At 43.9% G+C, this 25751-nt stretch overlaps 1 protein-coding gene across 1 annotated transcript in view; it reads right to left on the reverse strand.

The window, feature by feature from the left end:
- lama5 (laminin, alpha 5) overlaps positions 1–25751 on the reverse strand; it is a 377869-nt gene that overhangs the window by 24303 nt on the left and 327815 nt on the right. The window contains exons 64-71 of the mRNA XM_063041218.1: positions 21570–21703; positions 19055–19214; positions 15378–15509; positions 11792–11949; positions 9079–9211; positions 7303–7446; positions 4152–4282; positions 2112–2279 (exon numbers count right to left, since the gene is read on the reverse strand). Coding sequence (XP_062897288.1) covers positions 2112–2279; positions 4152–4282; positions 7303–7446; positions 9079–9211; positions 11792–11949; positions 15378–15509; positions 19055–19214; positions 21570–21703 — 1160 coding nt within the window. The remainder of the gene's footprint in view (positions 1–2111; positions 2280–4151; positions 4283–7302; positions 7447–9078; positions 9212–11791; positions 11950–15377; positions 15510–19054; positions 19215–21569; positions 21704–25751) is intronic.

A 25751-nucleotide genomic window follows, 5' to 3' on the forward strand; every position in this document is an offset into this window, starting at 1 on the left:
CAGCAGGCCAAGCAGCATCTATAACAAATATAACAAATTCAAACTGCGCTGGCAGCTGACACACAGACATCTAAATGACATTATGAAAATCACAACTGTCCAGAAGCTGGTCCCCGATGTTGACAGGCTGGTTAAAGCCAAGAGAAGTCAGGTGTCTGGAAGCAGCAAGTGAAAAATGAGTGACACTGTTCGATGCACTGCCACATGTAAGCAAAATGCATTATGAAATATTGAGTGTCATAATATTGTGATTCATTCATTTTCTGACTATTCTATTATTGTAAATGTGATCACTTCAATAAAAATTAGAGGCTAACCGTGTTCATTGTCTGAGTTTGATTGCTGGAAGCAGGCTAATAAAAATTAAGTGCAGTTGTGTAGCCTACATTTACAATTTGTTTCATTAGGTCTACATTTGTGTCTGCTAATGTTCAATTACAAATGGTTTATTAACGGAAAGGGTGTGGCTCCCAAAACAATCTTAGCCAAAATAGCATCATTTTTTCTCTCTCTCATCACAACTTACTTGTAGCCTACGACTGCAAGTTAATACCAATCAAAAAAATAATGCTTGCTAGGCAATCTTCTTCATAAGAAACGAAATTCGTAAAGTGAAACACTTTGTAGTTATAGCAGAGACTGAGACACATGAGAGCAGGTTGAAAAAACAAAGGCAACGAAAGCTTGTGGGAGCACGCATGCATAACTGATCCGGCCCGCATGAAGTCGCATTTTGCCCAATCCAGCCCGTGACCTAAAATGAGTTTGACACCCCTGGCTTAGAGCAAAGAGTTTTTAAATAGCATCAGTTGCGTGTTTGTGTTCAAAAAGCAGAGATTTTTGTCACTGATAGTTGGCAAGAAATAATCAGTAAGACAATTCAGGACTGCTTTGCTCACTGTGGTTTCAAGCATTCAGGCATGGAGATGCGAGAAATGGCTGGGAGTGAAAATGAAATGATTTCACTACTTCAACAAGATAGGAATTACGAAGAATTTGAAGATATTGACAATTATTCTGAATGCTACAAAATGAAGACTTGGAAGACGCAACAGTTTCTAACTAGCTTCAGTCCCATGCACCTGTGTGGCGGCTAGACACTACATTGTTCCTAGAGCGATTAGTTTTTAAATAGTGTCAGTTGCATATACTTGTGTTATGTTAGTCATTCGGGCCAACTGACACCAAATTAAAAAGCGGTGGATTTTGACTACTCCATGCAAGAAGGCAATCAAGGCAGCCCATCATCTGCACGGGCTGTCTGTGCTGATTCTGTTCAATTTTTCAATCAAAAGAGCATCACAGTGTACACTGAGTAAATTTCTCTCTGTCGATGACTAATAGGAACTAATACACAGTTTTTCAGGACTGTAGCAATATTGATATTGCTCCAATTTGTTCTGTATTGCAATTAAATACATCATTTGTTACTCAGTTAAATGTAGTGTTTCTTTTTAAGCTATTTCCATGAAACTTCAGCTAACTGGGGCAGTAACTTAAGTTGGCCAAAATGTACCGGTTCCAATATGTCCCAATTAAACAGAATGCACTATATTTCCAGCATTTTCTGCTTTATTAAATAATTTAGTAGTTAAAAAAATGCACACAAATCACACATTACTGTAATGGTATTTGTAATTCAGCTATGAAAGCAAGTGTTATCCATTCTTCAGATTAAATATTAAAGAATAAGATTAAAGATTAGTTTTATTTGTCACCTGTACATCAAAACATACAGTGAAATGCAGCACTTGCGTCAATGACCAACACAGTCTGATGATAGTGTCGCGGTGGGGGGGGGGGTGAGGGTTAAGGGCTGGGGGATGAGGGGGGGCAGCCCGCAAGTATCTTCCAGTGCCAACATTGCATACCAACAATTCACCGACCCTAACCGTAACCGTACATCGGAAAGTGGGAGGGAATGGGAGCACTGGGAGGAAACACATTGGGTACAGGGAGAACGTACAAACTCCTTACAAACAGCTCAGCAATCAAACCCCGACTGGTGACCACTGGTGCTCCACTACGCTGCAGTGCTGCCCGATTCAAGAAGGACATCATTATCACAAACAAGGACAGGGTAGCAAATTCCATGGGCTCCTGAAACTCACCGGTAAATGAAAACATTGCTAATGCAGCCTGTCAGGTTGGCACCAAGGTCAGTACTTGGCACACCACCCAGGTAAAGATGCCCCTCCTCAATCTCCCTAGGCTGGCGCTTCTTCCTCTTGGATATCTTTGACTGCCGTTTCTCCTGATCATCGATGATCAGTTTAATCCTTGCAGAAAGAAGGAAAATGGTAGATTAGTGCTGAATTTTAATTATACTCAAGAAAGTTGGTTATTGGTTGTAAAATTCTGTGTGACATTGTGTGATTCTGAAGTCACCATACTGCACAAAAGTCCCAGGGACATACATATAACTAGACTTTGGCACAGTACTGTATTTGTCAACATGGAGCGGAGAGCTAGTTTGTAAATCTGGCGGGAGTAAAGTATGTTGGGAACGGCGAGGGTGGTGCACTGCAGGAGGGGTGCAGCAGAGGAGTGCCAGGGTGGGGGATGCACAGGTGCAGACACATCCAGCCCTGAGACACCAGTCAAGATAAGTTGATTCCAGACAACAGGTTTATTGATCATTACAGAATGTCTCTCTGGTGCTTCCCGTTCCCTCCCCTCTCCCTTCCCCTTTTCCCAAGCATGATTCCCCTCTCCCTGCCTCCCTCCCACTCTCAGTCCACAATAGAGACCCGTATCAGAATCAGGTTTATCATCACTCACATAGGTCATGAATTTTTTTGTTGCAGCAGTACAGTGCAATACATAAAATTACTACAGCACTGTGCAAAATTTTCAGGCGACCTAGTTATACATACGTGCCTAAGACTTTTGCACAGTACTGTAAATGTGGACTTTTCTAAGAAATGACATGGTTGACGTTCATATGAAGACAGGATTAAGTTTCTGGCAGGTGATGTCAAGTAAAAGGCATCACTGAGAGACAAGAAATGTTTGTTGATATTGGAGGACAACAGATACAAGGAACGAAGTTATTTAGGGGCATAATATAGTTTTTCCACTATGAATTAGAAGTAATGGAAACACCATATTATGCCCCTAAATAATGTATCAGATTGTACTAAACTTTTTCACTTGAATTAATGGTGTCCGTTGGAATTTAGTCGCTAAGTTTGGGTGGTCATTCTTTAATTACTATGCAACTAACAAATCCAAACTCAGTGACTAAGTTACAAAAGATACCATTAAGTGGGGGAGAAAAAACAGATAGAACAATCTGATATAAAGTACTTCATCCTTATTATTATGGGAACTGAGTAAGACACAAGAACCAAATGTCTGTGAAGTAACACCCAGCAACTATTCTACATATAGCATCATGATTAAAACAGTAAGTATTGGCCAAATATTTGGTTCCTTAAGGTTGTCATAGCTGGGTGGTGGTAATGGGGTTAAGCTCCCACTACTTAATAAATGCTCCCAATGTTGTGCATCTCAAATAGCCTCCGGCAACCAAGTCCAGCTCCTGGCCTTCATGTGTGGCTTAGCCGCTAAGCCTGGTAGAACTGTTTCTACTGACAGGAGAAGGGACAAAGTTGGGTTACTGGCACCATAAAACCAGTCGCTTCAGGCAGATGGGACTTGTGGCTGTGGTTGGCAGTTCATCTGGGAGAAGGAAAACTCTGATCCCAAATCTCTGCTGTCTTGCAGCTACGCCCGCTCATGGGGAAGGTTTCAGGAGTAAACCCCGAGGGAAAATTTCAGCGCTGGAGTGCCTAAGCTAATTCTACGTTGAGTCCAATGCTGACTGGCAACTCCTGCGATGCTGTTGGTGCCAAACCTTATCAGTCTCTGCCATTCCTTTGGATTCATCAGCTGTGAGGAAAGGGAGAGCCTGCTGCATGGGCAACAGTTTGCTCTCCCCATCGTACTGCCTCGGCTTGCGTATCACATAGACAGCTAGATGCAACCTCGATGGGTCGAACTCGACCAATAGAGGAACTCGAGGCCAGATAGTTATCGGCTGCACCTTTTTCATGATTGTAAAATAATAACTTCATTACGATTGGCCAATTTCAGATGCTAATTTACATTTTTTTCAGCTTTAGGAGCTGAGAAATCAAAGGACTTACTGTTCATTCTTGATAAAGAACAAGACATAGTGCAGGATCCCATCTGTATACTGTCTTTGACTTTTAACTTCGGTATTAAACACCTTAAGAGCCACTTGTCCCTGCTTCAAAGAGACTTGACAATTTCCTTCCTAACAAAGTAAAGCAAAAATTGTTTCAGCTCACCGAGAGGATAACAAGTTATGTACAAGGAAACCAAATGGTCCATCAGAAACAGAACCAGAGATGACTTTGGGTAAATCTGGAGTCGTGCTACATTAAATGTGTTTCCAATCTGACATATTACTTTTCACATTTTATTTTGAACTGTACAAGGCCCTTACTTTATGAACATGAAACATCTCATTATGTCCATGGCATTGAGAAATGCATTCATTTAACTTACAGTTTGTTAAATTTATCCTTTGACATTGGGTTTGGAGGCTTGTGTGCCTCATTGACCTGGAGAGCTACGTTGGCTGGAGTCAGGGCTTCATACTTTGGCTCTTGGTATGGTCATCCATGTCAAACAGGTCAAAGGGTAGAGGACAGACTAAGACTGGTCCACCAGTCTACAGGGTTGGGGGTTCAGCTCGGGGCTAACAACTCTGAGAAACCTAGAAAACATAGAAAACCTACAGCACAATACAGGCCCTTCGGCCCACAAAGTTGTGCCAAACTTGTTCCTACCTTAGAAGTTACTAGACTTCCCCAAAACCCTCTATTTTTCTAAGCTCTATGTACCTATCTAAAAGTCTCTTAAAAGACCCTATTGTATCCACCTCCACCACCGATGCCAGCAGCCCATTCCATGCACTCACCACTCTCTGAGTAAAAAACTTACCCCTGACACCTCCTCGGTACCTACTCCCCGGCACCTTAAACCTGTGTCCTCTTGTGGCAACCATTTCAGCCCCAGGAAAAAGCCTCAGACTATCCACAAGATCAATGCCTCTCATCATCTTATACTCCTCTATCAGGTCACCTCTCATCCTCTGTCGCTCCAAGGAGAAAAGGCCGGGTTCACTCAACCTGTTTTCATAAGGCTCGCTCCCCAATCCAGGCAACATTCTAGTAAATCTCCACTGCACCCTTTCTATGGCTTCCACATCCTTCCTGTAGTGAGGCACAGTGCTCCAAGTGGGGTCTGACCAGGGTCCTATATAGCTGCAACATTACCTCTCGGCTTCTAAATTCAACTCCACGATTATACTGTATGCCTTAACCACAGCGTCAACCTGCGCAACTGCTTTGAGCGTCCTATGGACTTGGACCCCAAGATCCCTCTGATCCTCCACACTGCCAAGAGTCTTACCATTAATACTATATTCTGCCATCATATTTGACCTACCAAAATGAACCACTTTACATTTATCTGGGTTGAACTTCATCTGCCACTTCTCAGCCCAGTTTTGCATCCTATCAATGTCCCACTGTAACCTCTGACAGCCCTCCACGCTAACCACAACACCCCCAACTTTTGTGTCATCAGCAAACTTACGAACTCATCCCTCCACTTCCTCATCCAGGTCATTTATAAAAATCACGAAGAGTAGGGGTCCCAGAGCAGATCCCTGAGGCACACCACTGGTCACTGACCTCCATGCAGAATATGACCCGTCTACAACCACCCTTTGCCTTCTGTGGGAAAGCCAGTTCTGGATCCACAAAGCAGTGTCCTCTTGGATCCCATGACTCAATAAGCCTTGCATGGGGTGCCTTATCAAGTGTTAAAACAAAATTGTAAAGGAAACAGCAATGAAGAATCCTTCTACATTTGTGTGCGAAGGTTTTCCCGCATCTCCACCCGGGACTTGCATGACTGGCAGTAGTGAAAACCTAGAGGAAGCTACTGGCATAAGGAACACTGCAAGAGATGGAGGACCTTCATTGCTGCCCTAAATGCCAGTAAGTAAGCTGTTAGATTTATAGTAACAGAATCAGGCCCTGCAGCTCATTGACTCCATACTGACTATCAAACACTCATGTACCCAAATCGTACAGTGTCAACATCACTGGACATATTTTATTCTCACAATCTTTCCACCCACTTACTCCCAGCCCTCAGATTCGACCAGGGATAATTTTCAGTGGCTAATTTAACCTACCACCCTGCACAACCTTAGGATTTAGAAGAAAATTGGAGCACCAGGATGAAACGGAGAGAACGTGCAAACTCCACGGAGGCAGCATCAAAAATCAGGATGGTACCTGGTTGCTGGAGCTGTTGGCAGCAGCTCGATCAGCTTACCAGTATGCGGCCCTTAGATGGAGCACTCAATTAGAACCCGTCCTGACCTGAGATGAATGGAGAAGGTGTGCAGAGGGATTAGAATACCCCACATACAAAATGCTGGGGAAACCAATGGGTCAGATAGCGTCCATGGGGAGGAATAAACAACTGATGTTTTGGGGCATGAAGGGTCTTGAAATGTCAACTGTTTATACTTCTCCACAGATGCTATCTGACCTGCTGAGTTCCGCCAACATTTTGCGTGTGACACTCTGGATTTCCAGCATCTGAAGAATCTCATATTTGGAACTCCCTGTGCTTTTCTTCCCCCCCCCATGGGAAAAGTTGGGTAAGTATTTAAGCACAGGATTGAGGAAATGAGCCGAAAAGTATGTACACTGCAATACTGTCTGCCAAGCTCCTCGCAATCTAAATTTCATCCAGCTCATTGTGTCAGTACCAGCACAGGGGTGTTGCTCACACATTGGTTCCTGAAATTCATTTGCACTCTTCATCAATCTAGAGATGTTGTTTTTGTTTTAACTTCTCCAGCTTGGGCCAGGAATTCAGCATGGCAGTTTAACTGACAGGGGAGAACCTTGGAAAAGAACATGGTCGTATGCTCTGGTAAAAACTTACAACAGGAGTAGGAGGTAAGTGGAACGCATTGACCCTCGAGGTGCAAGTCCCAGTTGCCTTTGCCTCCTGTACCAGTTCTGTCAGAATAGTAAAGATGTCCCCCTGAAATCTGGTAGAGGCAGTGGACTTTCAGCAACAGAGGCAATGGCTTTGCTTTGTCCCACTCCCAAACCAAGAATCTCAGCCTTCAATACGCCAGCTTTCTGTACACTTCCTGAAAGACATTCACACTTGCACCTTGACCGACCAACGCAGGATCATGGCTTCCGTCAACGTAGCCCACTGACAGTCCCCACCTACCGTTGTAGGGTAGTAAAACATCAGAGCGTTTTGTTGCTGTGTCTGGAAAGCAAAGCCTGAGATGAAGTTGTCTCGGAGGGCAGGAACATTCTCAGGCATCAGACTCATGTACCCCTGGCCTGTGAAGTCAGCAGAGCGTGATATCTGAAACAGACGCAGATAAAAGTCAGACTGCAGCCGGCTAAGTTATTCTAGCACCAAGCTCTTGCTTACTCTGTGTGCCTCAGTATAAACTCATCAGTGTGATAAATACAAATACAGCAGAGATACTGTTTGGGCTGCATACCTGTAATTCAACCCAACAAGATTGATCAGGGATAGCCAACATTTTTGAAAGGCATGCTTGTAATTTAAAGGTATGAACGACTAGTTACCCCAAGATCTATGTGTCAGCTCTCATCTTGGAAACAGGAAGTTGTAGATTTAATCAGCATTCCGGAGATTTGAACCCAAAAACGTGCAGAAGGACTAGCTTAAAAGGGAGCTATTTAACTCAAACTTCATTTACTCTCTAAAGCAGATGCAAAAATCCCTTGGCAATTTTCCATCCCAGGAGAAGCCCTTCCCACCATTCATTACATTGACTTGGAGTGCTGTCACAAGATAGCAGCATCATCAAGGAATCCTCACCACCAAGGCCAGGCTCTCTTTTTGCTACTACCATTGAGCAGGAGGTACAGAAGCCTTAGACCTCACACCACCAGGTTCAGGGACAGTTATTACGCTACAAACATCAGGCTCCTGGTGGATCAAGGTGGATAACTTCACTCACAACTCTGAACTGATTCTATGATCTACAGACTCACTTTCAAGGACTCTTTACAACTCATGTTCTCAGTATGATTTTTATTTGCACAGTCAGCCTTCTTCTGCACATTGATTGTTTGACTGCCTTTGTTAGTTTTTCACATAATTCTATTCTATTTCTTTTATCCTTCTAAATGCGTGCAAGAAAATGAATCTCAAGGTAGTAAGCGATAACATTTACATACTTGGGTAACAATTTTATTTTGAACATTGAAATTACTGAAAAAAGGTGCAGAAGTTATCTCTGCAGCCTGCCCAATATTTAGTCCTCAGGTAGATCGAGCTTTCAGTGGCGTGTTTAGTTTTTGGGAGAGCCATAAATTGGCTGGCCGTAATCTCATTGACTGAAATGCTTTCATTTGGTGAAAGTTAAGAGGAATTTTTTTCTTGCTGTGCAGATTTCAATCCACTCATCCACATATGGAAAACAGGTGAGCACCATTATAAATGACTTCGGGCATGATGTTAAATTCTACTCTCTCAACTCTGTCTGGTGACAGCAGTAGCTCACTATGACTGTTGTGCCTCTACTGGACTATGGTCTGAAATGAGTGGTGGTCATACTGCTCTTGTAAGGTATATGTCTGAAGGAACGATGCACCTAATGAGGCAGTATCATACAAACTGTACCCAAAAATAATCTCACATGTGGAATGATCTTCTTAGTCGTGTGAATATCCAGAAGCAGGTGATGAATGGACAGATAAAAGATGAAAACAGATTAGATTTGTCACACTTACAGCAAAACATACTGCGAAACCAATCAGTGAGGATTGTGCTGGGCAGCACACAAGCATCACTTGGCTTCTGGCGCCAACATATTATGCCCATAAAAATATGAAGATTACCCATACTCCCATTGTGATTCCCTTACGATAAAAATCATCTAAGACTTTACTTGTTGCTTGCATTGCACGCCCAAACCTTTCCACGTCTGGTCCATGAGTGGATCAGAAGGTTAGGACTCACCAGGAGGTTAGGCGAGCACCCATAACTAACTCCAAGGGTCTTCTCCCTCTTCAGATCCAGGTTCTTGTCCAGTGCCTTCACCGTTCGCATGCAGCCTTTTATAGACCCTCCTGTGGGGAATCGGTTCCTCAGACTGAAAGGGAGAATAATTTCAGTTAACTAAGGACAAACACAGGACTTCACTCGATCTCTGCTGACAGCAACAAAACAAAGTTCAGAAATTCTCATCGAAAGAGATATCTTATTAACACTGCAGTTGAAGAGATGTGAGAAGGAGGATCAGTGCAGTTTCAAACATCTGAGTGCACTTTTAAAAGACATTCGGACAAGTACATGCATAGGAAAGGTTCAGGGGGTTATGGGTCAAATGACACTGCTTAGATGGGCCTCTTGTTCAGCATGGACAAGATATACTGAAAGGCCTGTTTCCTTGCTGTTACTCTATGACATGTGTGGACACGTGGCCAAGTGGTTAAGGCATTGGACTAGCTACCTGAAGGTCATGAGTTCGAGCCCCAGCCGAGGGAACGTGTTGTGTCCTTGAGCAAGGCACTTAATCACACATTTCTTTGTGACGACACTGGTGCCAAGCTGTATGGGTCCTAATGCCCTTCCCTTGACAACATTGGTGTCGTGGAGAGGGGAGACTTGCAGCATGGGCAACTGCCGGTCTTCCATACAACCTTGCCCAGGCCTGTGTCCTGGAGAGTGAAGACTATCCAGGCGCAGCTCCATGGTCTCGCAAGACTAACGGATGCCTTAAAAACTCTATGACATGTAGTAATTGACAAATTTATTTTTGGGACAGTCCAAGCATTTCTTTTCTAGTCATCTATAATCACCGAAGTATAAATGGTTAGTCAGAATGTACTGAAAAGCAGTAAGTGATACCATAGTTGTTATGTTGCTGGTGATCTTGAGGCCAGGAGGAAAAGGAGTTCAAATCCAACCACAGTGGCTAAAGAATTTGCATTTAATAATTAACTATATCTGATAGTGACCATCAAACCACCAGATTGTTGAAAAAGCACTTATGAAAATGATACTTAGTAACGTTACAAGGTCTAGACCGGGGCTCCCAACCTTTTTATGCCATGGACCAATACCACTGAGCAAAGGGTCTACGGACCTGTGACTCTAGACTACGGGCATTTTTTTTTGAGGTGATCATCTTGGAGCATAAACTCTCTCAACCAGAAGCCAGCCCTATCCTGCATTTTCTGTTTCTATTTTAGAAATTAAACAAATTTTCAGACAAAGTTCGGAGGGGCGGAGAGAACAAAAGTGTATAAAAATCAAAAAAGAAAAGCTGTAGATACTGAAACTGTGAAGAAGACAGAAAGCACTAAAACACTTAGCAGGTCAGGCAGCATCTGTGGATGAGAAACAACACAAATTTTTCAGGTCTAAGACTCATCTGAACACTCCAATGAAGGATCTAGGATCTATAATGTTAACTGCTTCTCTTTCCAGCACTTTCTGCTTTTAATAAAGCAAAAGTGAAGTCTGTGGTAGTGTGGAGACCGGGGGAGAATGACTGAACCAGGATGGTAGTGTCAGCTGACAAAGAGTAATAAAGTCCAGTGTCTTGAGGTCGAAATAGTGGGAATAAACTAATGAATCTGATTTACTAAAAAAAAGGGACAACACAACCATGCAAGAAATATGAGAAGCAAGGATGAAATAGCTGATTATCTGAAGTTATTGTATTTGGCCTGGAAATCTGCAATATGCTATGTTAGGAGATTAGATGCAATTATGTTGATCCTCATTGGAGCTACAGTACTGTGCAAAAGTCCTAGGCATGTACTATACATATACGTAGCCAGGGTGTCTAAGAGTTTTGCACAGTACTGTATAAAAAGTTTTGTATTGCAATGTAATGCTGACACAAAAAAACAATTCATGAGATATGTGAGTGATGATAAACCTGATTCTGATATGGGTCACTATTATGGACTGAGAGTGGAAAGGGGGCAGGGAGAGGGGAATCATGGTTGCAAAAGGGAAGGGAGCAGGAAGCACCTGAGAGACATTCTGTAACGATCAATTAAACTGTTGAGTGTATTTAAGGCAAAAATTGATAGGTTCTTGATCGGACGTGGCAACAAAGGTTACAGGTAGAAGGCCGGAAATTTGGGTTGAGGAGGAGAGTAAAAAAGGATCAGCCATGATTGAATGGTGGAGCAGATCTGCTCCCATGTCTTATGGTCTTATTATGGTCTAAACCAACTGTTTGGAATCCAATGACCTTGCCTGGTGTGTCAGGGCTGGGTGTGTCTACACCCACACCTCCCCCGGCTCCCCATGTTCCAGGCACTCCTTATCTGCCACCTGTCCCACACCCCTCCCACAGCACTCCACCCTCACCACTCCCAACATCCTTTGCCTGCACAAGATTTACAAACTCGCTCTCCACTCCACATTGACAAATACAGTACTGTGCAAATGTCTTAGGCTCTCTGGTTATGTATATGTGCATAAGACTTTGCACAGTAGTGTTTGTAGGAAGCGTAAAGACAGGTCCAAGTGGGGATGAGATGAAGAATTAAAGTGACAGCACTAGGAACCTCAGGGTCACTTTTGCAAACACCTATATTTTTTTTTAAGGAAAACTACAAAAATGCAGAACTGAAGATAGGACCAATGAACACCATTTTTAGGTGAATGTTCATATCAGCTCTATCTTTAACCCCCAGCCATTGACCCTTACATCTCTGGGAGGATTTCTACAGGAACACCACCGAGATAGTATTCAGAAATTGAAGGACGTGCTTGATTCTGCTCGGAAGTAAAAACAGTTTTCCTGTCCATACGCACGTAAATCTTCACTTTAGATGGAGTTCTGGAAAACACCAAAATTATCTGGATCTGAAAAAAGAGAAACATTCATTCAGCTTAAAAGATGGTTAAGGACAGGGTGGAATTGTTTGAGACGAAGTATAATACACCAAAAGACTGATCTATTGTAATCAAAGCCCCTAGTCTGTCTGACAACTGATTCAGTTACCGAAAATTTAGTCACTTGAGTTAGTATTAGAGGTCTGAAGTATGATTTCAAAGTAATTTTATTTTTAAATCAGTACATTATGCTCAGATATAAATTATGATGGCAGTGTAGCATTAAGGTATTTCAGAAAAATTAGTCATTAGTGCGTGCGGTGCTTCACGCAATTTAGTGTTAGTTTAGCATTACGTTTCTTGTTGGTCAAGGTGAATCCTTTGAAATTTCACTGTGGCAGGAGGGACCCCTCTCTCTCTCCCTCACTAGTGAGACAGAGCCTATCTGAGAGACTGAAGTGTTGGGATGGACAGTAGTTTTTAGATGGAATCCAGATCGTGGGCTCTTTGAGGACTTTGCTACTGTTTGCATGATGGGGGGGGAGGGGTCGGTGCTTTTACTGGAGCATGAGGGGGGAGGGTGAGGGTGAGGGGGAGGGTTGATGCTTTTGCTGCTGCTTGTGTGTGGGAGGGGAGGGGGGTTTTGGTGCTCTGATGTTTCTGTCATTCATTCTTTGATTTTTTTCCCCCCCGTTTTGTGGATGTCTGCAAAGAGTAAGAATTTCAGGTTGTATACTGTCTACAATCTCTGATATGAAGCTGAACCTTTGAAGGAAAAGAAACAACTACAAACTGTCCGGGCCAGGTGGCTGGATGGAATAGGGAGCGATTTCCACCTGGGGTTCACTCTCACTGATGACATAGCAACGTGATCCCTATGGTAACAGAAGGGGTGAATCCTTCCATTGATGGCACTGTCCGCATGACAGATGTACAGAGCATTGGCATATTGTGTACCTAACTCACTTTTACATGAACATATCCTGGTGAGGGTGACTGGGCAACAGTTCAGAGGACGTGAATACCTGTTTTTTTCTCAAAAATTAAACTTACATTTGGATCTTCTATCACCAGCACAAACCACTACATAATATGTGTTAAATATAAACAATGCATCAGAGATTATAAACCTATCTGTTCAAAACAGCTGAAAGTAAGACAAGTCTAAAATGGGTCGGAAAAGGCAAAGCGGCACCAGTGACCAACATCACTAATGGCGACATCCTGCACACAATTCACAAAACTACTTATTTTTCTCCTTCTTCTTTTAAATATACTCTATACTAATCTACAAGTTAGTGGGTAGTGGCTCCATATGTCACTACTACAGAGCGTGACGACCCTGCCTTACACGAGTCCTGGGCTCAGCTGGCTCCGGCTGACAGTACCCGGTATGGGCCCCTGTCCAGGGTTACGGATCCCACTGCCTTGTGGGTATTTTCGGGAGAAGAGAAGGCTAAGGAGTAAACCCTACACAAGTCCGGAGTGGAGCCCCTAAGGCGGTTGGATGACGTATCACGTCACCTCCTGGCGGCTCCTGCAGCCAAGCTGATGCCAAATGTACTGCTTCGCATTCCTTTGGACCACACCCGCGAGGCCGAGAGGGGGATCTTGATGTCTGGGCAGCCCAGGATCTCCATATTCATCGCCCAGGTCGGCGCCCCGGAAAACCGGGCACATCCATTGTCTACTTAGACAGACGGAACCATTAGGTATACTAATCTATGTGTGTAATTTACACTTTGATCATGTTTTTTCTGGGCTGACTGAGCAAACTGGTGCTTTTTCTGCCTCTATGGGAACTTGGCATGGTTGAGAGTGAGACTGAGAACTGAGCGTGCGGCCTAATGGTGGAGTACGAACCAATCTTGCGATTATAGCATGGAGCAGGTTTGAAATGAGCGAGGACAAGAATGGAAGGTGAGCGGGTGCTCAGCGCTGTCTGCCTGCATTTTACTGGTCTCCCTCTCCCTCACTGCTGTTGGAGAAAGGTGCAGGAGACTCGGGCCTTGAGCAAGGTTTGAATGGCGTGGTTTGTGGATTGGACTTGTTTTTACAGGACTCTGCAGTTCATGTTATATGTATCTCTGGTTTCTATTTACAACTTTTTAAAAATTGCTTTTTTCGCAATTTTGATTGGGACACTTTGACGTGGATTGGTTCTGCAGCCTGCATTCAATGAAAGACATAACGCTTAATTGAACTGAACTGAACTAAACTGGACATTCCAAGACTGTTTCAAGAACTCTGCGGTTTGATGTTTGATATTCTGTATGCTATTCACTTGGTTTTTTTTTGCTTTTGCATGATTTGTTCTTTTTTTTCGTGTTGGAGTGTTTGATGTTTTCTTGAATGGATTCCATAGTGTTCTTTGTTTTGAGGTTGCTTGTGGGTGGATACTGCATACATACTTTGACAATAAATGTATTTGAGTAAAACAATGTCTCAGAAGTGTTCACCCAGATGTGATAGAGTGGAATTCTGCGGCAATTTAACTGTTTGATGGTCATTTTTTTCCCTGGAAGTCTCTTCCTCAATCCTTTTATCCTGTTATTTCATTGTCCTATGGATTCTCTCTCCTCTCTGAAACTCCGGTGCTTCAAACGAGCCATCACAACTGGTTCTTCCCCCCCCCCGCCGCCCACCCCCGCAGGCTTTGAGATCAGTTCACTCATTCCTGATGTGCCCCATTTACAAAATATTAAACAGAAGCTTGGAGCTACTAGTATTCATTCCAGGAGCCATCCAGTAGCGTTTTCTTGTGCAGTGGTCGAAGACTTTTGCTTTGGAACATCCTGCCCATTTTCACCGGAAGATTTAGCAGAATACATAGTGCCTTTATGCGTACTTGTTCTTGCAGAAATGTGGCTCCAGAAACTATCAGTCTTCAGCCCATGCCACTCAGTGACTTGTGCGATTATTATTTGGTGACTGTATGTGTTATTGTAACTATATGTGCTGTGTGTGATTGTATTTATTGTGATTTGCACCCTTGTCCTGGTGGAATACTGTTTCGTTTAGCTGTATGCATGTTATTGTTGAATAACTATTAAACTTGAGCTTGTTCTGTCCCTTCAAAAGCAAAAAGCCACAATAACTCAGGACGCAAACACGAGGAAATCTGCAGATGCTGGAATTTCAAGCAACACACATAAAAATTGCTGGTGGAACACAGCAGGCCAGGCAGCATCTCTAGGAAGAGGTACAGTCGACGTTTCGGGCCGAGACCCTTTGTCAGGACTAACTGAAAGAAGAGGTAGTAAGAGATTACCTCTTACTACCGATCCCCAGCAATTTTTATGTGTGTTGCTAATAACTCAGGACAGTCGGTGTGGCTTAAAGTAGAAACTACGTGGCAAACACTGCTTAGTTTACCTTATGTATTCCATTTGCTTTAGTGTGCTTGGTGGCGATTGTTAAGGCTTCTTATCCAGTTACCTTCATTATATAACAGTTACCTGGTGCTGTAGTCCATCACTGATGAGAGGCTGCTGGCTTTGATTGTTACCATTCATGATGATTAGTTGTTTGTTTAAGTCAAAGTACAGCACAAGCTTTCCGTTCTCGATGGCTAAGCAGAAGTACTTTTCCTACAAAAAGAAAGACTTGATTTAGATGTAGCCAGGAACAATATGTTCTTTCTAAAGGATTGAGCAACACGCACAAAATGCTGGAGAAACTCAGCAGTTCAGGCAGAGGGGAATAAACAGATGGTGTATTGGGCCAGGACCCTTCAACAGGACTGGCCCATTATTCTGTCATTCTTTAAGTCTTACATTGTATTGTGGTCAATACGTAGGATGTAACAACTGCACTTGGCACCTCGCTCGTTCCCTGGAATACTTCCTGATACTATCTCCCAAACCACCAGTTCCTATCCTGGAAATTGAGATGATGTGCAGAAAAGCCCATAAAAAGTAATAAAAGCATATAAAGATATATTCCATATGGCAGCTGCTTCATTAGTAAGGTGTGTGGAGCAGTGTTTTGGTCTGACTCTTACCCCATCCTCAGCCCCTTTCTGATACATGGAGACAGAAGTGGTGCTGCTTCCTGCAATTGTGTAGAAATCATATTTCATCATGTTGCTCCAGGATTTCTCCTGTTCTCACTTTCACAAGGTCCAAGGCACTAATCTCAAGACTGTAAGGAAAGAGGAGCGGGAGAATTTTGTTCGGCCCTTCAAACCTGCCCTACCATTTGATATGATCATGGTTGATCTGCCTCCAGGCCACATCCCCTCTTAGACCAAAAGATATAGCAGCAGAATCAGGCCTTTCTGCCCATTCAGCCCACTCCGTCGTCAGTCATGGCTGATTTACTTTCCCTCTCAACCCAACTCTCCTGCTTTCTCTCCGTATCCTTCGATGCCCTTACTAGCCAAGAACCGATCAATCCCTGCTTTAAATATACCCAATGACTTGGTTCCACAGCGTACTGTGGCAATGAATTCTGCAGATTCACCACAAGTTGACTAATAAATTCCTCCTCATCTCAGTTCTAAAGGGATGTTGTTCTATTCTGAGGCTGCGCCCTTGGGTCCTAGACTCTCCCACTATTGGAAGTATCCTCTGCACATCCACTCTATCGGGCCTGGACGAAAGGAGCAAAAAAACAAGCAGCTCATAGGATGGGGGAAGAGGCAGAACGAGCTTCTTGTTGGATTTGGAGTAGGCGAGAGGAGGGGAGCTGGAAGCCAGGAGCAGACGGGCAGTGATTTGGCCACCACTACCGGCCCACCAATTGGAGAGTGTCGTGGTTAAGGGTCGAAACACTCGGTGAAGGTTAGGAACCACCTGATGACATCTGCTCCTGGCTGAAGGCTACGGTTACCTTATAAGGTAACTGGAGAATGCACCCTAACAGGTGTATGTAACAAGCAAGCAAGTTCAATATTTGGTAGCTTTCAACGAGATTCCCCCCTCATTCTTCTAAACTCCAGCGAGTACAGGCCTGGAGCTATCAAACACTGCCCATGTGTTAACTTCTCTGGACCCTCTCCAATGCCAGTACCTCCTTGCTTAGATAGGAAAGGTATGTCGCATCTGGAGTTTCTCCAGTTAGCAGACGATTTCTCTCCTCACCTCTTTGACATAGTGGGGAATCGCGTATGAGGCAAGTTACGGCAGTGGTTTGCCATTGCCTTCTGCCAGGTGAGTTTCCAAAGAGATCACCAGCTCGTAACCCAGCACGGATGGAAAGTGTGCAGGGGAGCCGGCTGGCTGGATTCGATCCCCAGACCTTTCGTCCCGAAGTCCGACGCTGATGCCATGACAAGGAGCCCAAAACTGCTCACAATACTCCCAATGAGGTATGACCAATTCCTTGTAAAGGCTCAGCATTACATACTTGCTTTTACGTTCCAGTCCTCTCAAAATGAATGCCATTTACCTTCCTCCTTTACACCACTTTCCCCACACACCACAATTCTCAACTTGTAGTCTGCAGCTTTTATACGACCCTTTGTTCCTTTTAACTAACTTTCCTCATTATTCTGTTAAGCATATTAAGCATCAGTTGGTAAGCTCTTGCACCACTATGTCAATTACTCTCTTGGTTCTATCCATCTTCCCCATATCTCTGCAACTGAAAACTAACTCATTTTCTCACTCCCAGTTCTGATGCAATCCTTGACCCAAAAGATTACTTTTTTTAAAAAATCTTCCATCAGAAAGGGGATTGGGGTGGAGATAAGTCTCTAACAAGGAAGGTGTAAGGCACTCTTCCTCTCCACTAGCCTGCAGGTCACCCTTGGGCAAGTTGTAGCACCTGCTTAGCCCCCCGATCAGGGTCACGTGAAGCCACGAGAGCAGGTGATGAATGGTCGTACGAGCAGCTGGTGCATATCACAAATCCTGGTCATGTGACCGCTGACACCGGGCAGACAATCTCTGAGGAGTATTGATACTGGCTGGGGTGACCATTCTTGTAAAGACACTGTCCAGAAAGAAGGCAGCAATGGCAAACCACTTCTGACGAAAAATCTGCCAAGGATAGACAATGATTGCCCACCGTCATATGACATGGCAATAATAGCGATGATGATCCCTCAGAAAAGGAATCTCTGGATAGTATATAGTGACATATATGTACTTTGATTATAAATTCACTTTGACTTTAACACCATCCCAGTGTTTCCCTTTGTGCTTTTATTCCAAATTTCCAGCATCTGCAGTTTGTTGATTGTCACTATTCACCTATGATTTTCTCCCAACCATTGAGCACATCAACATGAAACGCTGTCGTAGGAAAGCAGCATCCATCACCAGAGATTCTCACCATCTGGGCCATGCTCTCTTATCACTGCTGCCATCAGCTAGAGGGTGCAAGAGCCTCAGGACTCGCACTAGCAGGTTCAAGAACAATTACTACCCCTCAACCATCAGGCTCTTGAACCAGAGGAGATAACTCCACTCACTTTTTCCATCAGTGAGGTGTTCCCACAACCATGATCTCTTTTTAAGGACCCTATCTCATTATCTCATGTTCCCATTATTTAATACTATTTATTAATATCTGCATTTGCACAGTTTGTTGACTTCTGCACTCTGGTTGATCTTTCATTGATATTGTTATAGTTACTATTTTACTATTCTATAGATTTGCTAAATATGCTCACAAGAAAATGAATCTCAGGGCTGTATGTGGTAACATATGTGTACTTTGATAATAAAATTTACTTTGAACTTTGATTGGAGTGAAAAGGTTGGGAGAGAATCTCTATGAAAGTTTACTTGGGACTTGTTCAACCTCATTGTATTTCAATTCATTTTAAATGCTTACCTTTCTGGAAAATAGGCTGAACAGTGCAGCTCACTTCAGATACTCACTACAAAATGATAATACACACAAGTCTCAAAATCCTTCCTTTAATATAAAATATTTTGGTGCATGTGATTGAAAACCCAGCTCAGTTTCTGGAAACGAAAATGTTTCTGGATTTTTGTTCAAGATTCCAGTCCTTTGCCTGGAGTCCGCGGGTATTTTACACTTAATCCCAACACAATGGAACTTTTTGTGCACAGAGAGCCATACCGAGTTGGGTGCACAAACAAACAGCAGCCAGACTGCACCTGCTGTTCGGGGTTTGACAGGATGCTTGAAACGAACCAGGAGGCAGAATACCCAGACTCACCTCTTTCTGCATGAAGAAAAGGATGCCGTTGTAGGAGGTGATGCGAACCTCTTGCTCAAAGCGAACCACAGAGGAATGGGAGCCTGGCATTTTGATTCTGGCGTAACCAGTGCCATCAAAGTAGGAACTGTCAGTGTCTGCACCATGAGTGGATTTGTACCTGTAGCGAAACACACCAGAATCACTCAGTAAAAGCAGGAGCCATAGTGCCATAGAACACTACAGCACAGAAACAGGTCCTTCGGCCCATCTAATACATGCTGGACTACTAGTCTGCTTAGTCCCATTGACCCACAACAGGACCACAGCCCTCCGAACCCTTCCCATCCATGTACATATCCAAACTTCTCTTGAATGTTGAAATCCAGCCTGCATCCAGCACTTGCACTGGCACCTCATTCCATGCTCTCACCACCCTCTGAGTGAAGAAGTTCCCCCTCAGCTTGCCCTTAAACATTTCACCTTTCACCCTTATCCTATGACCTCTAGTTCTAGTCGCACCCAACCTCAGATGAACATTGCTTACGTTTCACCTATCCGCGCCCCTCAGAGTCTGCAAATATCTCCTTCTGAGATCCGATTCCCTTGGTTACTGCAGAAAGCTTGTTCTGTTCACAACCATGGCTCCACGTACACAAAATGGTGCTGTGTGGCTATGCAGTTACAGTCAATATGACAAACGACGCAGATGGTTGAAAGACAATGGGTGAAGCAGCACGGACAACCAGAGTTGAGGTTTTAGCGCAATGCTCTTGTACAGTACTGTGTACAGGGTGCCTAAGACTTTTGCTCAGTACTGTAATCATTTTATAAATGGTTGCTGGCCTTTATAAATCAGAGCATTGAGTATAGGAATTGGGATGTAATGTTGAAATTGTACAAGGCATTGGTAAGGCCAAATTTGGAGTATTGTGTACAGTTTTGGTCATTGAATGATAGGAAAGATGTCAACAAAATAGAGAGAGTAGAGAGAAGATTTACTAGAATGTCATCTGGGATTCATCACCTAAGTTACAGAGAAAGGTTGAACAAGTTGGGTCTTTATTCTTTGGAACGTAGAAGGTTGAGGGGGGACTTGATAGAAGTATTTAAAATTGTGAGGGAGATAGATAGAGTTGACGTGGATAGGCTTCTTCCATTGAGAGTGGGGGAGATTAAAAACAAGAAGACATGAGTTGAGAGTTAAAGGGCAAAAGTTTAGGCGTAACATGAGGGGGAACTTCTTTACTCAGAGAGTGGTAGCTGTGTGGAACGAGCTTCCAGCAGAAGTGGTTGAGGCAGGTTTGATGTTGTTATTTAAAGTTAAATTGGATAGGTATATGGACAGGAAAGGAATGGAGGGTTATGGGCTGAGTGCAGGTCAGTGGGACTAGGTGAGAGTAAGAGTTCGGCACGGACTAGAAGGGCCTAGATGGCCTGTTTCCGTGCTGTAATTGTTATATGGTTATATGAAAAATAAATTTCATGACATACGTGAGTAATGATAAACCTGATTCTGATATGGGTCTCTATTGTGGGAAGAAGGCAGAGGGAGGGGAATCATGGTTGGGAAAAGAGGAGGAAGTGGGAAGCACCAGAGCAACGTTCTGTTATGATTAATAAACCAATTGTTTGGAATCAAATGACCATGCCTGATACATCAGGGCTGGGTGTGTCTGCACCCATGCCACCCTCCGCTCATTCTCTGCCACCTGTTCCACACCCCTCCACGGCTCTCTTTCCCTTTCCATTCCCAACATCCTTTGCTCCTGCCAGATTTACAATCTTGCTCTCTTTTGTTCAGGTTTGCTTCATCTGTGGTCTCTCTGAAAGGTGAAGATGGCATCTTTAGGGTATAGATTTTATGAAATGCCTATTGCAATGCTCTTATTGGTTCCCAGCTCCAGCAACCTGACCTCCAGAGCGAACTGCATGGCATCTGCGTTCCCTGTAACAGGGCGCGTTTTGCCCGGGTGCTCCTGTTCTTTCCCACACCCAGACGATCCCCTGGTTTTACATTATTTGGCCTCTATATGGTGTGGAAGCTTCTAGGGGAAGCTTGTGAGAAATTGTGAGAGACTAAGTTACAGGGAATAAGAGATTGATGAGAATGCTCTGGGATCTGGTATCTGGTATCTGAGCCAAGTGTCTCCACTGATGTTGTAAGGAAAGGCTAGAGACTTCTATCCAAATGCATCTCAATAACTACATGGCCAATTTTCCATGTTCATCATTTGACCAAAATCTAACTATTATTAAATCTGGCTCCACCAAACATAATATTAACAGTATATCTGTACAGTTCCACCAAGGACAATGTGGTGGGTTGGCTTTGTCTCTGTCTGGCCCACATTCTCCCAGTTTTCTTCCCACTGAAGACAGCGCCAAATACCCTGTATGCAATGGTAATCAGAAGATAACACTCCACCCATGGTTACTCTTCAACATGTTGAACAGAAATGTAGCAAGAAGAATGAGACTGATTTGACAAAAGGTTTAATAATTAACAAATCTGTCCCACAGTATCTCCTCTCACCTCCTATAAGGTTCATCCACTGTGGTGTTCAAGGAGTATGATTCGACCAGATTATAGAGACTGATGACTTCTTCATTCAGAGTTCCAAGTTCGATGCACCCTTTAAAGTTGGGGTAGTGTAATGGTTCAGGAGGCTGGAAGAGATACCAGTGCTCCTGAGTCGAGGCAGACTTGACCCATGATACCACGGAGTCAGATTTACCAAAGCATTGTAAAATCGTCATCCCACAGGCATTAACAAGAACAGTAGGAGACATGAGACCCATGCTTCTCTTGTGATTAAAATAATCTTACATGAGCTCCAGTAGCAAGTAGGAGATAATGACTGGGAGGAAATAAATTGGACTAAGAACAAGTTACATAACAACTGGCAGAAGTAACTTCTCTTGAATACATTGAACTGGGTGATGATGTTACAAGTAACACAGTCAAAGTGCTGGGAATATTCTTGCAGCCAGGAAGATTCTGTGGAGATAGGATTTAAAGTTTCAGGTCAATGATCAATCACTTTTTGACCTGTTACTGTAACTTATCCACTCTGTTACGAAGTTAGAAAAATTTTGGTGTTTCTTTCATGGGTGGACAAGATGGGGGTGAGGGTCCAAAGGGAAAAAAAAACACCACTGCACTTGGGTTTTGCTTTCCCTCCAGCCAAAACCTCAGGCTATGAAACAAGCAATGCTACAAAGAAAGGTTGAATAAACTTGTAAACAGGAGAAAGTCTGCAGAAGCTGGAAATCCAAAGCAACAAAACACACAAAATGCTGGGGGATCTCAGTAAATCAGGCAGCATCTGTGGAAATGAATAAATAGTCGACGTTTCGGGCTGAGACCCTTCAACAGTACTGAAATGGAAGGGGGAAGATGCCAGAAAAGGTGGGGGGACTAACTAGAAGGTGATAGGTGAAGCCACGTGGGTTGGAAAGATAAAGGGCTGGTGAAGAAGGAATCTAATGGGATAGGCACACTCTCCTCTCCTATCAGATTCTCTTTGAGAAGCATTTCCAAATTTGTAATATTTTGCTGTTTTCTTTATTTTTTAGGGATCTTCTAATATTCAGAGAAGTAACTGCATGCAATAAATATTGTTAAATACTTATTGACAAGTTAGACATTGATAAACTTGGTAAGCAGAGGAGGCTAAGGAGAGACCCGGCTGAAGTTTATAAGTTTATGAAAGGCATGGCTCGAATGACTGGGTGACTGTCAGGAGATCGAGGGGGAGCAGGCAGAGAGAGCAGAGCACCCCTGTGACCATTCCCATCAACAATTGTATACCGTTTTGGATACTGTTGGTGGGGATGACCTACCAGGAACAAGTTGCAGTGGTCCTGTCTCTGGCACGGAGGTTGGACCCTCGACTCAGAAGGGGAGGAGGGAAGAGAGGACAGCGGTAGTGATAGGGGATTCTATAGTCAGGAGGGCAGATAGGAGATTTTGTGGGGGAGATCGGGAGTCTCGGATGGTACGTTGCCTCCCTGGTGCCGGAGTCCAGGACATCTCAGATCGGGTGCAGGTTATTCTCGAGAGGCAGGGCAAGAATCCAGATGTTGTGGTCCATGTAGGGACCATGTGGTCCTGTGTAGTGAGTTCAGGGAGTTAGGTGCGAAGCTGAAGGGCAGGACCTCCAGGGTAACAATCTCAGGATTGCTACCTGTGCCACGTGCGAGTGAGGCGAGGAACAGAAGGATTATACAGATTAATACGTGGCTGAGAGGATGGTGCAGGAGGGAGGGCTTCAGGTTTTTAGATAATTGGGCTTTGTTCCAGGGAAGGTGGGATCTGTTCCGACGGGACCGTTTACACCTGAACTGGAGGGGTACTAACATTCTTGCAGGAAAGTTTGCTAGTGCTGCTTGGAGGGGTTTAAACTAAATTTGCAAGGGGCAGGGATCCAGAATGTGAGAGAGGATAGCGAGATGAAGTATAAAGGACAGGTGGGGACTACACAGTTCCGGAATATTAAGCAACACACATCAAAGTTGCTGGTGAATGCAGCAGGCCAGGCAGCATCTGTAGGAAGAGGTGCAGTCGACGTTTCAGGCCGAGACCCTTCGTCAGGTCCTGACGAAGGGTCTCGGCCTGAAACGTCCACTGCACCTCTTCCTACAGATGCTGCCTGGCCTGCTGCGTTCACCAGCAACTTTGATGTGTGTTGCTTGAATTTCCAACATCTGCAGAATTCCTGTTGTTTCCGGAATATTAAGTGTGAAGTAGAGAAAGGTGAGGCGGAATGAGTGATAAGGAGGATACATGTGCAGAGGGATGGTCTGACGGAGCAGGCAGTTAAATGTGCAGAAGGAGTAAGTAAATTTAAGAAGGACAACAAAATTCAAGGGGCGTATAGCCCGTTGAGAGTTCGGGGAGCTGGGCTATGCACAATAGGTAGCGATTTAAACAGAGAGAGGAGAAATGGGTTAAAAATTCTATATCTGAATGCACGAAGCGTCAGAAATAAGGCGGATAAGCTTGAAGCTCAGGTGCGAATGGGCAACTATGATGTTGTTGGGATAACGGAGACATGGCTGCAGGGGGATCAGACCTGGGAATTGAATGTACAAGGGTATACGTGCTATCGAAGGGACAGAAAGGTGGGCAGAGGGGGTGGGGTGGCCCTGTTGGTGAGGAATGAGATTCAGTCCCTTGCAAGGGGGGACATAGAATCAGGAGAAGTAGAGTCAGTGTGGATAGAACTGAGGAACAGTAAGGGCAAAAAGACCCTAATAGGTGTTATCTACAGGCCCCCAAACAGTAGCATGGATATTGGGTGCAAGTTGAATAGGGAGTCAACAATGGCATGTGGCAAAGGAAATGTCGCAGTAGTTATGGGGGATTTCAACATGCAGGTGAACTGGGAAAATCAGGTTGGTACTGGACCCCAGGATAGGGAGTTTGTAGAGTGCCTATGGGATGCATTTTTGGAGCAGCTTGTACGAGAGCCGACCAGGGATAAGGCTATTCTGGATTTAGTGTTGTGCAATGAACAGGATTTGATAAGTGATCTTGAAGTAAAGGAGCCATTAGGAGGTAGTGACCATAATATGATAAGTTTTTATCTGCAAGTTGAGAGGGATAAGGGCAGATCAGAAGTGTCAGTATTGCAGTTGAACAAAGGAGACTATGGAGCCATGAGGGAGGAGCTGGCCAAAGTTGACTGGTCGGATATCCTAGCAGAAAAGACAGTGGAACAGCAATGGCAGGTATTCTTGGGAATAATGCACAAGGTGTAAAATCAGTTCATCCCCCGGAGAAGGAAGGATTCAAAGGGGGGAAAGTGGCCACAGTGGTTGACAAAGGAAGTCAGAGATAGCATAGCATTAAAAAAGAAGTATAACAGAGCTAAGGTGAGTGGGAAGACAGATGTTTGGGAAATTTTTAAGGAGCAACAGAACTTAACTAAAAAGGCTATACGGGAAGAAGAAATGAGGTATGAACGCAAGCTAGCTAGGAATATAAAGGAGGATAGCAAAAGTTTTTTAAGGTATGTGAAGAGAAGGAAGATAGTTAAGAACAATGTTGGGCCCTTGAAGAATGAATTGGAGAAATTGTTATGGGAAACAGAGAAATGGCAGACGAGTTTAATAAGTACTTTGGATCTGTCTTCACTAGGGAAGACACAAGCAATCTCCCAGATGTATGGATGGGCCAAGGACATAGGGTAACAGAGGAACTGAAACAGATTGACATTAGGAAGGAAACAGTGATGAGTAGACTGATGGGACTGAAGGCTAACAAATCCCTAGGTCCAGATGGTCTGCATCCTAGGGTACTAAAGGAGGTGGCTCTGGAAACTGCAGATGCATTGGTGATCATTTTCCAATGTTCCTTAGATTCAGGATCAGTTCCTGAGGATTGGTGAATGGCTAATGTTATCCCACTTTTTAAGAAAGGAGGGAGGGAGAAAACAGGGAACTATCGCCCTGTTAGCCTAACATCAGTAGTGGGGAAGATGCTAGAGTCCATTATTAAAGATGAAATAGCAGCATATCTTGATAGCAGTGATAGGATTGGGCCGAGCCAGCATGGATTTACCAAGGGCAAATCATGCTTGACTAACCTATTGGAGTTTTTCGAGGATGTAACCAGGAAGATAGACGTGGGAGATCCAGTGGATGTGGTGTACCTCGACTTTCAGAAGGCATTTGATAAGGTACCACATAGGAGATTGGTGGGTAAAATCAG

This window comes from Mobula hypostoma, chromosome 2 (genome assembly GCF_963921235.1).
Source record: "Mobula hypostoma chromosome 2, sMobHyp1.1, whole genome shotgun sequence".
NCBI classification, from domain to species: Eukaryota; Metazoa; Chordata; class Chondrichthyes; order Myliobatiformes; family Myliobatidae; genus Mobula; species Mobula hypostoma.